A 17857-nucleotide genomic window follows, 5' to 3' on the forward strand; every position below is an offset into this window, starting at 1 on the left:
GTGGGAGCTGGGATTGTTTAGTCTAGAGAAAAGGAGGCTGAGGGGAGACCTTCTTGCTCTCTACAGCTACCTGAAAGGAGGGTGTAGCAAGGTGGGTATCAGTCTCTTCTCCCAACTAACAAGTGATAGAACAAGAGAAAACAGCCTCAAGTTGCACCAGGGGAGGTTTAGATTGGATATTAGGAAAAATTTCTTCAGTGAAAGGGTTGTCAAGCATTGGAACAGACTGTCCATGGAAGTGGTTGAATCACCATCCCTGGAGGTATTTAAAAGATGTGTAGATGTGGCGCTTAGGGACATGATTTATTGATCGACTTGGCAGTGTTAGGTTAACTGTTGGATTTGATGATCTTAAGGGCCTTTTGCAACCTAAATGATGTTATGATTCTGTGGCAGAGGAAATTTTCCCTCATAATTCCTAGAATTACCTTTCACCAGCAAAAGTAATGTTTCATATGAACTCGGTCTATTACCTGCAGGAAAACTTTGAGAAAGAAATCATGCAAATACTTTCCTCATACACAAGATTACCTTGTTATGGAAAGTCCAAAGGTGATGTAGCCTTGGAGAGAAACATTGTGCAGAGTATAGAGTATGCTGACTTGGAACATTTTTCATTTGATTCCTGTGATTCTGCACCTCTTTCACTAGTTGGACTTTGGTTCTTTGAAGCTGCTTCTGTTTTACTCCCCACGCAGCAGAATAACTTGTTCAGGAAAAAAATAATCTGTGTGGTGAGAGGTAAAAAGAAGTGTTTTAGAGCACTGATCTACAAACTCAGAATAAATGGATGTAAACAATCTGAGCTCACTATCTGTTCTTTTGCCTGTAACACCTTAAAAGTCCATCTGAGAGTCAGAGTTCCCTGAGTAAGGTTAAAAAAAGGGGTGTCTGTAGGTCAACAAGGGATTGGTTTCGGCATGTACGTATATGGTGTTTATTTCAAGTAGATATGCATCTGAATGTACATTTCAAATCTCAGCATCCTGAAATTTAGGAGTGTTCTAAATCTGAAGACATGCTTTTTGTAACTTAGCTGATGAAAAAAGTAAAATTAAGGAATGCAGGTACTGTAAGAATCCAGAAATTGCAGCAACTGTGTAGGCTCTGTACAAAGAGTGTGGCAGAAACAGGAGCTTGGATGAGCAATGTACAGCATCTAATGTATTCAGCATGGGTGCACCAGAGTCAGCAAATGCTCTGCCTCTGTTTATTTCAGCCTGTCTTCCTCATCAAACTTTATTTAGACCAAAAGTAACTGTCTCTAAAAACAGTGAGTGCTGACATGCTAGACTCTTTGGAATCATTTGTCTCTAGCAATTTAAGGCTGATGTTCTCTCCTCAGGAAAATAAGACTTCAGCACAATGATTTTTTAAGCACAAGGAAATTCAAACAGTGTATCTCCCACCACACTGGAGTGAGTTATGAACCACTTCTGATGGGTGCATTTCTCCCTCCATCCTCTTGAAAAGGAGTTTCACTATGCAGAAAACAATAGGGCACACTGAGGAATCAAAATGCATGAGCACTCCTGAAATCCATGACTTCATTGTCAACATGAGTGCTCCAGGTTGGAAAACTCTGGGTGGATTGTTCTCTAGTTCATCAGTAACGTATCTGTTATGGAGAGGACTGTACTCTGCAAATGTATTTTTCTCTCTGCTTCTTCCTGCCTGGATTCCTTCAATGCCCTTAACGAGAATTGTTCTAATTGCTTTTCTTGGACGTAAAGCAGTCCAGACCCAGGGCCATCTGGACACTTCACTGTAGTATGTCTAGCAATGGCAGAAGTGTGACTGTAGACTTACAAAGTTGAATTAGAGGATGAAAAACAGGAGTGGTGAATTTACAATGCCTGTCTCCTTGAGATACTGCGGGCCACATCATTTTTATGTTTTTAATATGGTGATGGAAAGATAGCAGGAAGTTTTGTTTTTGCTTTTGATCATCACCTGCTTTAGCAGTCCTCATGCTGCAGTGCCAATAGAAGATACAGTCAAAGGATAATCCTATGGGTGAACTAAACAACTGATGGTGTGAGCTTTGACTTCACTATATGCAGTAACTCTTCAACCACCAGAGCCAAATTTGTCTCTGAATTCTGTTTTAAGTTCAGCCACTGGCTTGTGATATGGTCTTAAATAGGTTGGTTTTACTCTCTGGATCACTTTCCCCCTGCATTATATTTGACCTGCAGGAAAGTATCTTTATCTGCACACTGTTGAGATAGTATGCTAATACTAAAAAAATCATGACAAAATCTATAGATCCCAGCTTTTGGCATTTTATTTCCTCTAACTGGATATTTAATTCAGTTTGTGATGCTTACAGCTAATCTGCTTCAGGGAAAGTAACTTCAGTGCAGCAAACCTTTCACTGATTTGTTCTTACCCACCGGTCTTTGTTGCTAAGTAGAAGTTTAGAGTCTAAAGCTTATGTGGGCTGGCTGTGGAGCACATCTTTCTTTAATCCTGCAAGTCAATAACCTCTTGCAAATTGGCATAAAATTTAAGGGTTAATATTAACCTGAACAGTTGAATTCAGATCTTGACATGTCTGAAAGATCTTTCAAACATTTTGGTTTTATCAACAATGTCTATTAGGCCTATAAGGGCTTGTGAGAAATATAGCATCAGCCTGAGGCAACTTCAAAGAGAGGATCATGAAGGTCTTAAAGTTAGTCTACCTCTAAAGAGAGCCCCAGGAGGTATTGAGCATGGTGGTAGTTGAAAGTGCAATCCTGGGGGTGCTAGAAAGAGAAGAGAGCAGTTCTAAGAAGGGAGAACGTGCCAACGCCAGGAAGAGAGAGTAATTGCTCCAATTTTAGAATCAAATCAGTCTTGCTAAAAAGGTAATAGTATAAACAGAAGAGGAAAGACTATTCTAAAACCAAGCTTTAAAACTAGCTTAATCGTATAGGGTATCATTAAATAGCGTATAATGTTATCTGGAAATCTCAAGTCAGCGCCAGTGCACCAAAACTGAAACCCAATATGCATTGAACTTTATCTTCTGAAGTAATTATCACTGGTATTACTGTAACACCTCTTTCTGTGAGTATTAGGTAGCAGCTGTTGACTACAGGGCACTTCAAAGCAAATCTTGTACTGTTTTGCATGCTTGTCGCAGGCCTTTTAATTTATTTTCATTATTTTTTTCTTTGTTACTTAAAATTGTTAGAGATTCAAATCTTCAATAATTCTTCTTACTGGAGTCATACTTTTGTCACTGAACTGCAGTGCTAGTAATATTTTATAGCTCTTAAAACCAGAATATTGTACAAAAACTAGTCAGGAATCCATGATTAATATAAAGGCTTTATTTATAACTGTTCAAGTATCTATCTGTATTACAGTAAATTGTAATAGTTCATTTTTCACTTGGGAAGCAATTTTCATTACATTACTTTCTGATTGTGGATACTGCAGCTACTGTAGTACATGAGCCCAAGATCCTCTGTTATCTTCAAGATTTCTCTTCATCTGCTTTAGCTTTTTTTTGTAGTGTGCCTAATATTTTAGCACCTCTTTGAGTGTTTACACAGAATTAATTAATAAACCAAAGACAGATGTAGTAAGTAATTAGTTGCTAAAAAACTGATTTAAGTGCAAAGTAAGAGAGTATTTGGCAATTCACACTGAGTAGCAGGGTTTCTAAACCCTTCTATGGATTATGGATTAATCTATGGATGATGATTTATCATCCTTACAGAAGAACATAAAAACAATGGAGTAATGATAAAATAAGTTTTCAGGAAGGGGTTTTCTTCCACTGTTAGTTTGAATGTACTCAGGCTATTTTTTATGTACATCAGGGATATGTCTGGAATATGATCTCTGTCCTTTTGAGCTATTGCTCCCTCTATCTGTTTATTTTCTGTTTTCTATGGTGAAAAAAGATGACCACTATTTCTTTCTCTATACCAAAGCCCAATATTTGCCACCTCTCATTTGGTTGGAGTCCATGTTAGTATTCAGAATTATCTCAATAGAAGCAGTGGCAAGGAGTTACATTGCCATGCACAGCCTGAATCCCAATTTTTCTTATTAAGGAAGTTAGTTAAATGGTCCTTCTTTATGGTTTGAAATGTTCAGGAACCACTATTCTAAAGGGCAAAACTATACCTGCCTGCCTCCTGCTAAAATTAGCATTAGTCATGTAACTTTTAATTGCAGTGAAGTGCACTGGAAATAAACCCTGTGAGTCTCTTGTGAAACACAAGACAAACAGGAACTGAAAGCATGATGTAAAGTTTGCTGAGCAGCAAGGGTTTCTTAGATAGTCTGTATGAAGCTTAAAAATTAAGACATGTCAGTGGAAGCTGCTCATTAATGCTAAAGGACATGTGAACTTTTCAACTATCAGACTGAAAGTTAAACTCTTTCCTAAGCACTAATAGTGAAAATCCTCCTTTTGTTATTGCCTTAAGTTTTGGATATATTGCTGTGGAAACTTCTCTGTGTTCCTGACAGTGCAGTCCTGAAATACCAAATCCTATGTGCCAGGGTTCTGATGCAGGTGTTGCCATCTCTGAAAAGCTGATTTATATCCTAAAAAGAATTCTACCTCAAGACTGTTTAAGTGTGCAATATAGTTAGTAAAGGAAAAGCAAGACAGAAATGCAACTGCGACACAAAAGCACTCATAATACAGTGATTGTTGATCCCCCTTCTTCCCCAACAAGTACATAGAGCCATTCTAGTTAGTGTTCTTCAGAATATCCTCCAAAACCCCTATGGGCAACCATCAGAGACTAAGTGTGAGGGGGGTGATGGATCTTGAAAGGCAATAGATAGAAATCACTTCATGAGGGTACCTGTACATCTCAGGCATGACAACTGTGCTACTTTTTCACTCAAGAGATTCTGCTTCAAGGTTACTAACAGGCTGGGAGGAGGTGGTAAATTTAGTGTTGTGTTGCTTTATGTATTCAACCTTTCAGAACTGTCAAGCTATTGTATTAACCATTCTAATGTAATTTACATGTTCATATTTTCCCTTGGCACATGTCACTGTGGCAATAAGAACTGTTTTGAGCCATGGGACAAAGTATTTGACGCATACTTCACCCTATGTCTGACCCTTCCTTTTGAAGGTGCTCCTTGCCCTCCTTTTACATTTGCAGGTAAGCAGTGGCAGCTCCTACAAAATGTTGGAGAAGGCTGGGAGGAGTAGGGGGAGAGTTGTGGAATGGAGGGACACTTCTAGGAGTGAGACATTTTACACTCCACATTTTTGCCCACGGGGAGCTGCTCCGTCTTCTTCCTTTTACTTTCCTTCCACTCTTCTGGGATCTGTGTACCACCTAGAGTAAAATTCACTCCCAGTGGGCTAGGTACCTGTGACAATGCTCCTTTGTTACTTGGGTAGTCACAAATAGTGTTTTTCTCAAGAAAGACTGCAATATTGCAATCTTTATAGTGTTAATATCTGTAAGAAATCTCAGGGTAAATACAAAATATGTTTTGGAGGCTTCTGCAAGAATTTCTTGCAGAGAATGATGTACACTATTGTACTTGAGAAGACCCAGGGAGGGCTGCTTAGCTAGTTATTCCAAACTAAGCACAAACTGAAAACTGGAGTCTAGAAACAGATACAAGATATCTAGCCTGAAGATCTACTCCCTGTTTCAAAAGGTCACTGTTTAACCTTTCAGTATCTAGACCAACGAAGTATCCGGTCTAGCCTTACCAATGCTGATGTTGTTACATTCCTGATCACTTGGGCAATGTTCTGAAAACTCAGTAGTACAAGGGAATCTGGATGTTTTATGCTACTGTAGAGGAAGAAAACAAAACAAAACAATAACAGGAAAAAAATGAAAGGCCAAACAAGAGTGGAAAAAATAAAAAAGGAATATTTAATTTCTCCACCCTGCTAAGAGGAGATATTTCTAACACAAAGTTAATTTTTCTTTTTCTTGCTAAGTCTTTGAAAGTGGCTATGTCATGCAACAGATAACTAGATCTCTCATTGATCTAGCTACACTAATAGTCTTTCTCTGTCTCAGTTCATTTCTTAATTACATGCCGAGCACATACTCATAAATCTAGCCTTGCTGCTATGTCTCACTTTTCTTTGCACCATCATAAATGCATTTTATTTTTTCCCCTGAATTGCACTGATGAATAAGATGAAAGTGTTGACTCAACACTGATCAAAATCAGGGTTACCAGGAATGGCAAAGTAAAATCCATTCAGGTACAGGGAAGTGATGTGGAACAACCATTATCAGCTCATTCTTGCACTCCCTGGGAGAGGGGAATAGAGGTGTAAATCAGAAGGGAGTTGAAAGAAAGAAGGAAGGAGCAATATATTCCAAATTCAGCCTCTGCAAACATCCTTTGAAACTGCTTAGTCTGTGCCATGAACATCTGTTGTCCTTTGTCTGCTCCAGTGTCTGAGAAAAGCATATATGTACATGGATCCTTCTTATTCAACATTTAATTTTTCTTGGAATGAATACAGCTCAGCCAGAAGAGATGTCGGCTCATTATTGTTATTTTTGTTTCTTCAGTAGCATAATAAGCAAAGTGCAAAAATTAGTTGATGCATATCAGAAAGACCTATGTGTGCTTTCTAGAGAGAGGAAGAAGATTGGAAAAGGGTATATCAAGCCTAGAAAATTTCTGAGCCAGTGTTTTTGTATTTTCATAACACAGTATCAGTACTCATATTATGACTACAGCAAGATCCATGCCTAGAAATTTACAGAAATAACATTAGAGAAAGCCGCTGCTCTGTAAGAAGCTTGCTGCATGTTCCATCTGGTTCTAGACAAACACCCTGCAGAAATGTGGTTTTATGGGGAAAAACAGCAGTGTAAAAAACCATCCTTCTTTACTCTGACCCATGCTCCGTATGTGTTCAGGACTGTCTCTCCCAAGCTTAGTAACAAATGTGAGTTCTTACAGATTTTTGTATCCTTCTGCCTTATGGCACGTACAGCAGTTAAGAAATAGGTGATGGATTTTGCATCTTCTTGTGCAGCAACCGCAGCGTTCTTTATAAAACATGAGAATTATAATAGCACTGAGGCACCAACAGAGCTGGTTAGACAGTGGGGGAAGCCCATCTCTAGTGGAATGGATCAAACTACTGTTCTTAACCCACGGAGGTGTCTGAAATGTCATAGATATTTTAAAATATATTATTTATAATTCTGCTGCTATGCTTTCAAGGGGTGTTGCCTTCTTCATTGATGGCAGTAGGCTCTGGAAAGCACACACACAGTCACTTGCTCACTCCCCTTCCTGCAGTGGAATGGGGAGAAAATAGGAAGAAAAAGCGTGAGAAAACTCATGGGTCAAAATAAAGACAGTGAAATCACTTACCAAGTACTGTCACAAGCGAAACAAACTTGACTTATTTAACTTAATTTATTGCCAATTAGCATAAATACTTAACTACCGAGTTGGGTGTTTGGAAACAAAAAAGGACAAGCATTCAAAATTACTTTCCTTCCACTTTTCCAGGCTTAGCTTCACTTCCAGGCTCACTTCACTCCAGACACCTCTCCTCTGCCCTTGTTATCATCACAGGTCACACTCAGTCCCTCCAGTGCAGCAGCAAGTGGCACAGGGTTTGGCTTGGGATCAAGACACAGTGGTTTCTCTCTGCCACTCCTTCTTTCTCGACCCTTTTCCTCTGGTCTTTCACTGGTCCTCCATGGGCTGCAGTACATCCAGGGAAGTATCTACTCTGCCATGGAGCATCTCCCACTCCCCTGACCTTGTTATTCCCTCCTCTATTCTCTCCTCCTCTGCCTGTCCAGCATTTCTGCCCTTTCTTAAATACACTTTCCCAGAGGTGCTACCATCTTGTCTGCGGGGCTCAGCAGTGTCCTGTGGTAGATCCATTGGAGCCAGCTGGAACCTGCTGTGTTCAGAGAACACAGAAGAACAGAAGATTGTTATATTGTTCTTAAATATTATCTCTAAGCCAGTGATATTTAAAATACATTTAGTTTCAGTCTCATTTTGAATGTGAAGGAGCTAGGACAAGTTGCAAAAAAATCCACAGTGACAGGTGTAGGCAGCAGTGAGGTTGATGCGACCATACCACTGATCACAAAGGAGCTCTGTGAGCCCAGTACTGTGCCAGTCTTTCCATACAGCCTGTTGAGATGGGCATTGCACCTTACTGGGGTATGTGCCAGGCTTTGAACCAGAGCTGGCTTGCATTTGACTGAGCTGAAGGGCAAGCAGTGTGAACCCATGACTGTCATCTGCACTGTCTACACTAGCCTAGCAAAAATGTTTTGACTAAGGACATACCTAACATTTGTGGCAGAGAAAAAAATAGAACTCATACATGTGATATTCTGTTTTATGCTTTGAGTACAAAGACTGGCTTTCCTCTTGTTAAAATATTTTGATCTGGAGAAAGTGATTCAGAAGAGAAGCTATTTAACTAGTGCACGAGCAGAGACAATCTGTTCTAAGAATAGTTGACAGCATGGAAGAGGACATAAAGTTAAGAGTAGGTGAAGGGTACAAAAAGAAATGTGTTTTCTTTGGAGGAATGCTCCAAAATGCAAAGCCTTGTGGAGACATGAGGACAGCATGTTCCATGCAGGCACATCATACTAGCACTAAAAAGATTACATTGGTCATTTAGTCAAAAAGGTGAACAACTTGCTTGGCGTCTTGGGGATATTTGTCAGGAATTCAGAAAAGAAAGTGTTTGGAAGATGAAGGAACCATCTGAGCTCACTGTGAAGCAGCAAATGTTCTAGTGCTATTTTTGGTTGAGTAGTACTGTATATTGGCGGAGTTTCTGTGAAATGGGAGGTGACACTACAAAATCTTGGAATAAACATATTTGAAATATGCTGTTCATGGAAATATATATGTTCCATATATTTAGCATTTAGTCTAGTCTGATAAATGGCTGTAGCATCTTTTGATCCCATACTTAATGTCTCCTACTCATTTTCTGAAAGAATGTATATCATTCCTGTGGTCTCAGGTTGGGAACTTAAGAAACTTGTTTGGTTCTTTTGTTGTCAGCAGTCAGGTCAGAAAAATTATGCCTGAGTTAATTCACCTGAAAAGGGCAGGAGCTGTAAATTAATCCAGTTCATCAGCTTTGATTTGTAGGAGCAGAGAGAGAGAAAAGAGAAAAAAAACCCAATAAAAAAAGGATTTTCTTTTAATTCCTGAAATTATAGGATGAGACCAAAATGGGTCAGACCCCCCATGTACGTAACAGAAAATAAGGAAAAAGCAAGGTCACAATTGTTGATGGAAAAGATGCATAAGAACTAAATTCCACTGTTAAGGTGTTTTTGTGAGAATGTCTGTTGTCACCCCTGTTGGCATTAGAGAAAGTTGACAATAGGTTGTTTGAATTAATACGATGTCAGTGATGTTGCCTGTTTAGCATTTAGCCACCTTAAGAGCGTAATCACCACCTTCATTAGTAAATGGAAATAACCCCTCATAAGTGGTTATATCACGGAAAAATCTCAGTTCTATTCTTCTAGATTCCTCCTTTAATATTTTCCAGATTAGCTCTAAATGGATTTGAATTTAAGTCTCTCTTATTAGCGGACATTATTTGACACCTATAGAAAATTCTGTGTTTATACCACAATATGGGCTCAAAGGATATGTTAGCCTATGGCTGGAGTTGCTCAGCTATTTGCCACTGTTTGGCTCCAGATTGCAAATACTATTTAAAGGAGAAGTTTATATGAACCCTTTCAGATTTCTCAACATTTAGTGTTTATATATATATATATATATATAGTGTATATAGTGTATATATAATGTATTTATTTCTTTTAATAATGGCTTGGTACTGTGTAATACTGAAGTGGCTTAGGCTAATCTAGTCTCACCTTGATACGACTGTGCCAAAACTTGAATGTAAAGGCTGTACTTCCTTATTCCTGAGAACCTGGGCAGCACAAAATTATGTTCTTTGTTGTAAAATAGAAAGGCCAACTCCATCTATAAAAAACCCCATGCAAACCAGCCTTTTTGTAATGTGTGATTACTACAATGTACATATGCCATGAATAATGACATTTATGCCTTAGCGTTTTTTTGATCCATAGCAGTTATACTCTCCTGTGAATGTCCTCTAAATGCACATGTAACTGTAAAAAGATATCCTTTTTCACTTGTATCCTGAATTCCATGTGTTATCATCCATTAAGTAATTCTACTTCTAAATCTTGCTTTTGTGCTCTTTTCAGTAGCTCTAAAAAATGCTGTGCCTGATTCACCATTGCTTTCTGACTTCATTTGTACCAGTGGAAGAGCAAGAAAAAAATAGCCCTTCAGCTGCTCTGCTTTTGTGCGAGTGACTGAGGTGCACAATAACCATGAGTCAGGCCTTTCTGCGGATCCTCTCATTAACGTTGTTACCACTTTTACTTAAAATAAAACCAACCACCCTCGGCTGAATTTATCACTCATGAACAAGTGGATGTCCTGAACATTTGGTGCTGATTTTCAGGCCATTCTTTCTACTTCTGTTTCTACCATGAGACAATACACATATTGAAATGCATTTTAATGTTGCTATATGAGGACTGGAGGAAGGATTACTATGCATAACTACTATGCATAACTTTGCTTTACTAGTGGTGCTTGGCAGCTCCAAAGTACTTTTATTTCCAAGGATCCTCAGTACTATACAGCACTGCATGTGCCTCCTAACTTCCACCATAGCAAAGTGTCTGCCATTTCATTTTTATGTATCGGGAGACTGAAGCATTTAGTACAAGTGAACAAGTCACTTAGGCCAAACTAGTAAATAAACAACAACTTGGTTAAATCCTCATCCTCCATAACAAAAAGTAAGTGTGCCAATCTAATGATCCATTGCTTTCCCTTCACCACGCATATGGTAAGTCTGAAATCTTACCATTGTGAATGTGCGTCCACACCTCTTAAAGAAGCTAGACCATCCTTTCAAATTTTAGCAAATTGCTCAAAATGACTCTCCAGAAAAAGAGGAAATATGAAGTTGAGTCAGGTTTTATATTCTTGTGTTGTTATTCTCCTTGGTACTTCACTGGCAGTTTTTTCAAGGTCTTGTATTTGTTTAGTCTTATTTATGGCATTATATTACTAATCCTATTTAACTATTTCTGTTCAGCCAGACATGGAAAACAATGTGCACACACAAAAAGAAAAAAAAATTAACGGGATCATTGCAAACAGTTTCAGAACTAAAAGTATTTACGAAACACGGCATATTTATGCTGCCACCTGGGCTCTAAATGCAAAGCCTCCCAGATCAGATGAGTGCCTAATGAGGGTCTGACATTGCACCTCTAAAAGAAATGCTAATACTTTAGTGGAAGCAGTAGTACTGCTCCCAAGCTGGTTAGATATTAACCAGTTCAGGCAATATCCCTTCTGTATATTATAAAGATAACTTCTGAGACCTTATTTCCTGTCTAGGCAATGTCCTAATCTGAAATGAGATCACACTTCTGGGTTAAGGGAGATGCTTGATTTAGAAAACTAATTTGGAAATATGTGTCTTACAGTGACCTCCACATTCCTTTTCCAGGATAAATACAGAACTTACACTGCCACCGTAATTAATCCACAGTAAGATTTCTAGTAATTTCCAGGTTTCTTGTGAAATTCTATTGAATTTTGAGTTTCTTTACAGCAGAGAAAATCCAAAATAAATCTGCCGGAGTCAGTTGTGTTAATCCAGGCTAACATCAATGTTACTGGGAACAAAATCTAAGTTTATATTAAATAAGTTGGGAATTTATATGACATAGGAGTGTAAAATATTGCAATTACACTGCTCTTATTTGTAGTCAGTTTATAACACCCAGTAACAAACATATTCAAGAGCTTTCCAGTGCAGATCTACGTAAGTAATTTTATCTCAGGTTATTTGGTATTTGACATAAATCCTTTATTTCTGGAGTAAACTGATAATATAGCTGTCTATTTTTTTAAAAAGAGATTTAACCTTTATATTTGTGAATGAAAGCTGGAAATCCTGTGTCTAGAAAACCCAAAGCATGAATTATTTCTACATAAAATCTCAGATTTTTAGAGGGAAATAGGGTTTATTTTAATTTTATACTTGGTCTTGCTTATTGAATGCTTGGTGCTGGTTGGCAATGTGGGTGTATATATTCTTGTATGGAGATGTGAATGTGCACTTTTTCTTACACATTTAACTTGAACTGGAGTGTACTGAAGCCCTTCTGAAGCTCAGGACTGTTTTTCCAGGCTTTGTTTCTGGTAGGTCAGTAACTGCCTAGTGCATGGAAAATGGGAACCATAATTTTCCGGGGCTAGACATAAAGTTTCACTGTTACTTGGGCAGGGCTCTCACTAACAGGGAAGGAGAGCTATATTCCACCTAATAAGCTCACAAAAGGCAGAAAGAGACATCCCAGATGACACCAGCACGATCAATCTGCCATTCACAAATTATACAGTCCCAGAAATCCACTAATTTTTTTTCTTTTGTTATTTCCTTTTTTTCCTTTTTCTAGAAAAAGCAAGTGAGTCAAACAAAGATCCGAGTGATCTCTACTATCCTCTTCATCCTGGCCGGCTGCATTGTCTTTGTGACCATTCCTGCAGTTATCTTCAAACATATCGAGGGATGGACAGCCTTGGAATCCATCTACTTTGTGGTTGTCACTCTGACTACTGTTGGCTTTGGTGACTTTGTAGCAGGTGAGCAGATTCAAGCCTAGGTGGTATGCACTAGGGCCTTGGCTCTTAGAAATAGTTTGCTGGTGCAAAGAGGAGGCTTTCCACAATATATTATATTCCAGTGAAATAATGCCAGGTGTTGCTGTTGGGGTTACTGTGCAAGAGGACACTAGGTTGATGTAAGATCCAGGTGCCTTGCCATCTGCAGATTGCAAGCTTTTAGCAATGTAGATAATGAGAGCCTGGGAAGTCCTGATTATCCTTTATCATGCAATGAATTATGCACAAGTCAAATGACTCTCCCATTGAAGTCAAGATTTGTACTAGTCCATTAGGGCTAAATCTGAGGCTGACTGCAGAAGCAAATAGCCAAAATGATGAATGGATGAAGCTTTTAGAGTAGGGCTGAGCTGTAGGGCTGAGCTATAGGGCTGGAGAAATCTCTGGTTGGATGTAGTAGCAGGCTGTTACCACAGGAGCTGCAGCATTTCAGAAACTGCATTTTGTTCTCTAACCTTGGCAGAAATTTTGACATTGCAGTTGCCCTGTTAAGGAAAACTCATGTTGGAAGAGAAGGGCTAATGGAGTACACATCTCACTGCTAGAAGGATACTCTCCAAGATTAATACAGTACTAGCAGGAACTATAAATATCCATCCTTTTCAGCTTACAAAGAGGGAGTCAAGATTGTTGGCTGGGGAGATGAGAGATTTTTTTTTCTTTCACACAACTGCTTTGCTAGCAAAAAGGTGGTTAAAATAAGTGGATTTTTTTTTCCTCCCATTAGTGCATGACCTCTACTCCTCATTGATGTTAGTGGTCCTAATTAAAGGCATTAAGATGCCTGTGTTACAAACAGCCATATTACACTACTGTTTTGTTACTTGCTATAAATCAGTGAAATACAGACGAGGTAAAAACGTAAATGAAACTGCTGGGATATATAAAGTTTTCTTTGCTGAAGAGCTTCAGACAAATCTTTTTTGTAGAGAACCATCTAATTCTCCTTTTTTATGCATAGTGGTATAGAAGACATGAATTATTTAGAAAAAAACGGCACTGAACAAAGAGGGCCACAGATATGAAAAAGAAGTGTTTTATCAGCATTCGGATACAGAAGTGATTGTATGAGCTTGGTCCATTTTAAGCACTTAAATGTGAAGAGAAGCTCACTAATATTCTATCTTTGTGGTATCATAGTGTGAAATTAAAATAATTAATGATATTTTTCTTAAGCATACCACACTTTGGTATTGTTTTCTTTAATAATATAATAATAAAAAAGCTCTGAATATTAAATTAAATCATTCTATATCCAAAATGATTAGGACAATATAATCCACAGCTGGGTAGCTACTAACAACCAGGACTTTTCAAAAATCAAATGGAGGACCCTGAATGAGAAAACTTCAGAGGCAATCTCACGATAAGAGTTTAAGGCAGGTGATCACCAGGACATTTGGGTTTTATTGCTGGTGGTTTTGAGACAGATTTTCTGTCACTTTTATTTTCTGTCGCTTTAATCTCCCGGTATCTCTGTCCCTTTAACACCAAATCAAAAATACTACATCTTATTGAGTAAAACAACATCAAGGGGCTATGCTGATTTATTCCACCTAGAATGTGTCCCAGCTCTTGGCAAACTGGGAAAGTTTTTGTACTACTCTTGTATTTACAGTTGTGGATGGAGCCTGAAAAACCAGAATATCTGATAGGCTGAAAAAAGTGGTCTCATACTATCTCAGTTGCCTGTCTTATTACTCTGTAAGATAGACCTAGACAATCTGTTTCATAGCAAGCTTCCTCAGGGACACGTATGATCAGACGAACCTCATCGTACCATAGCAACAGCAGCTCCCACCTCCCATTGTTTCACCCTCTTAAAGACTGGAAAAAAAGAGAGTGATTCATGCGGTCTATGGGGAGAGACCAACACCGAAACTAATGTTTGGGTCCCTGCCAATCCTTAAATGTCTGACTTTCCACGGGGATCTTCAGACACCATACATATACTCATACTGAGTCTGGATAAAATTAAGAGTCATAGGAATGTCTCAAATTGAAAAAAGCTTGGGGGAAAATGCTGATCTGTGTTGTCTGGTGATTTTAATGCGGTAAAATCCTGAAATATCTCTGTAGTCATTCAGAGGTACAGGTTGGTGTCTAGCTCCTGGAGTCCAGGAAAATGCAGTCCTCTGCCTGAGTGCCCTGGTAGTCTTGCTCTTCAGGCAGAGATTTACACAAATACCACCAAGGTGGTGTTTATTCACCTGCACTGAGGGATGTGACTGTGTCCACGGGGCTGTGCAGACTCTTTGCCACTCAGTCTCTTCATCTCGGGGCTGTGCCTGCCTCTCACTGGTCTCATTCTCGCAGTGCACATAGCACTGTGATAGGACAGGGAGTCTCAAAAGTGAAGTTGGTTGCTTTCTTTTGGGAAAGTTTATTATATTATGTGGTAGGCAGCAGCTTGGCTGCTACTGCACTTATTTTAGGCTTTTCATAGTTCAATAGATTTGCCAAATGTCTCACATACTTGTTTTACCAGCTCATTCTGAGACTTACATGAAGACGACATAGGATATTTGTTGCTTCATTTGATCCATATCTCCTCAAGTCACTGGCCAGAGAATGCACCCCTATAACTGATACCCAAGCAGACAGTATATCTTTATTATCAGGGCTGATGCATATTTGGCTTCCTGTCAGATATCTTGATTTGGAGGGGAAGGCAAATCTACTTTTCTTTCTCCTGCACACAGGTCTCTAAATCCTGCAGCTAAAACAAAAACAAACAAACAAACAAACAAACAAAAAAAATCTGGAAACTATGTTCTGAGGGGGTTGAACTGTAAAGTTTCTCAACAACCAGGCTGCAGGCAGTTCAGAATAAGGAAGACTAGCTGTATTAAACTTTTTTCTTGGAAATATATTCATGCTGTTGCAAGTACCATTGAAGTAGGAGTTTCAGACTTACTTCAGAGTATGAGCAACGTAAAGAAAAGTGTTTACTAGGTGCTCTGGCAGGTCACATAGCAGCAGGATAATAGGTAATTTCAAAGAGTCTTAAATTAAGAACAAACTGTGTTCCTCCCATCTGACAGGCCTCTCATCTGTTATTAGAACTACAGTGGTGTTGGCAAGAGTCAAGAAATACTTTCAGGAATTTCTCAGAACTGCAGATATTTTGTCATAATTTTGGCATGTCATGATTCGTAAACATAAGTATGTGCTTATTTCAGGAGGAAATGCTGACATCCATTACCGGGAGTGGTACAAACCCTTAGTGTGGTTCTGGATCCTCGTTGGCCTTGCCTATTTTGCCGCTGTCCTGAGTATGATTGGAGACTGGTTGAGAGTCCTGTCCAAGAAAACAAAAGAAGAGGTATGACTAGCAATTTCTCAGTGGTTTGTTATTTTATGAGAGCTTTAAGTACCTGATTCCTGCTTGTCTAAAGAAAGATGCTCCCCTGCATGACCAATGCTCAATATTCCTCATGGCTTACTCCACTAGCTGCCTTTGGTATCCAGTTAGCTCTGATCATGAGCTCCTTCAGAAAGGGAGGAAAAAAAGCAACTGAAGCAACCTAGGTTGTTACAACTCTATCAGTACTACCAAATACATGGAACATGTCAGTAGGATTGCAATTATGGAATAAGACAGCCCAGCCTTCACTCTGAAACTAGCTACAAAATTATGATAAAAATTTCAGTGTTCTCTCTTTAAAAATTGAATAAATATTTCTTCCAAAATGAGCAATACAGGAAAATACATTACTATATCGCTACACTGGTTGTTGTGCTGTTCTGAAGCATATTTGTGTAACTGTATGTGATTAATTTTGCCCACTTCTGACCATCTACTGCTGACATTTTAAGTCAGAAATTTTAACTAAGGAGGGAGTAGCATAAACACCTCGCATCATGTAACACAGCTATAAAATGTGTGGAGTGGCAAGATGTGAAACAGGCAGACAAGTTATATGCCACATAAACCATTAGCTAGACACTACTTGGTGTGTTTAAAGCTTGCCCAGTATAAACCACTTGGCTGCTGAAATTTGAGTCCAGATAGATGCGCTGGAGCTGGGACCAGTCTCCAATTTTATGCCAAAGTGCTTGTGCTGCTGTTCTATAGGAAAGATTTTTTTTCTTTTTTTTTTTTTCATTAGCTTCATTTTGCTTTTTCTTTTTTTTAAATTTGATTTCTCTTTCTTGATGTTGTAAAGGTTGGAGAAATAAAAGCCCATGCAGCAGAGTGGAAAGCGAACGTGACAGCTGAGTTCAGGGAGACACGGCGGCGGCTCAGCGTGGAGATCCATGACAAACTTCAGCGGGCAGCCACCATCAGGAGCATGGAGCGCAGGCGCCTGGGCCTGGACCAGCGAGCCCACTCCTTAGACATGCTCTCTCCAGAGAAGCGCTCTGTCTTTGCTGCCTTGGAAACAGGACGCTTCAAGGCCTCATCTCAGGAAAGCATCAACAACAGGCCTAACAACCTGCGCCTTAAAGAGTCAGATCAGCTCAACAAGCACGGGCAGGGAGCATCTGAGGACAACATCATTAACAAGTTTGGATCGTCTGCTAAGATGACCAAAAGGAAAAACAAAGACCTCAAAAAGACCATCCCTGAGGATGTGCGTAAAATTTACGAGACCTTCCGAAACTACTCCTTGGATGAAGAGAAAAAGGAAGAGGAGACAGAGAAGATGTGTAATTCTGAGAACTCTTCTAGCACTGCAGTCCTGACCAACTGCATCCAGCAGCACTCAGTCCTGGAGAATGGAGTGATCCCCAATGAAACCAAAGAAAGGGAACATGAAAACAAAGCATTACTTGAAGACAGAAATTAAATGTAAAAGACGCTTGACTTGAATTAACAATGTTAGTGTTTTTATATACATATATATATATTGAGACACGTGCCTTATACAGACTCCTTATTCAGTCTGAATTACATAGCATCGAAGAATATTTCACTGTGCCATAAAGACTCAAGCTTGCTCTGCCAAAACAAATCAGGAACACAGCACTGCAGAATGGCAACAGAAAGCTACGCACATGGAAATTTCAGCCTGTATAGGATTACCAGGGCAAGACACAAAGGAAGAGATTGGACCATGGCATTATCACCTGAGTGATCCTACCATGGCCTAATATTAGACAAAGGGCAGCTATGTAAGAAGAGCCTTTGAAAGGGATG

At 39.1% G+C, this 17857-nt stretch overlaps 1 protein-coding gene across 1 annotated transcript in view; it reads left to right on the forward strand.

Annotated features, from left to right (window-relative positions):
* The window catches only part of KCNK10 (potassium two pore domain channel subfamily K member 10), a 63491-nt gene that overhangs the window by 45498 nt on the left and 136 nt on the right, over positions 1-17857 (forward strand). The window contains exons 6-8 of the mRNA XM_010168822.1: positions 12489-12675; positions 15897-16039; positions 16884-17857. The exon at positions 16884-17857 is cut by the window's right edge and continues 136 nt beyond it. Of these exons, the coding sequence (XP_010167124.1) occupies positions 12489-12675; positions 15897-16039; positions 16884-17507 (954 nt within the window). The 3' untranslated portion in view covers positions 17508-17857. The remainder of the gene's footprint in view (positions 1-12488; positions 12676-15896; positions 16040-16883) is intronic.

This window comes from Antrostomus carolinensis, unplaced genomic scaffold (genome assembly GCF_000700745.2).
Source record: "Antrostomus carolinensis isolate BGI_N321 unplaced genomic scaffold, ASM70074v2 scaffold4285, whole genome shotgun sequence".
Classification (NCBI taxonomy): domain Eukaryota; kingdom Metazoa; phylum Chordata; class Aves; order Caprimulgiformes; family Caprimulgidae; genus Antrostomus; species Antrostomus carolinensis.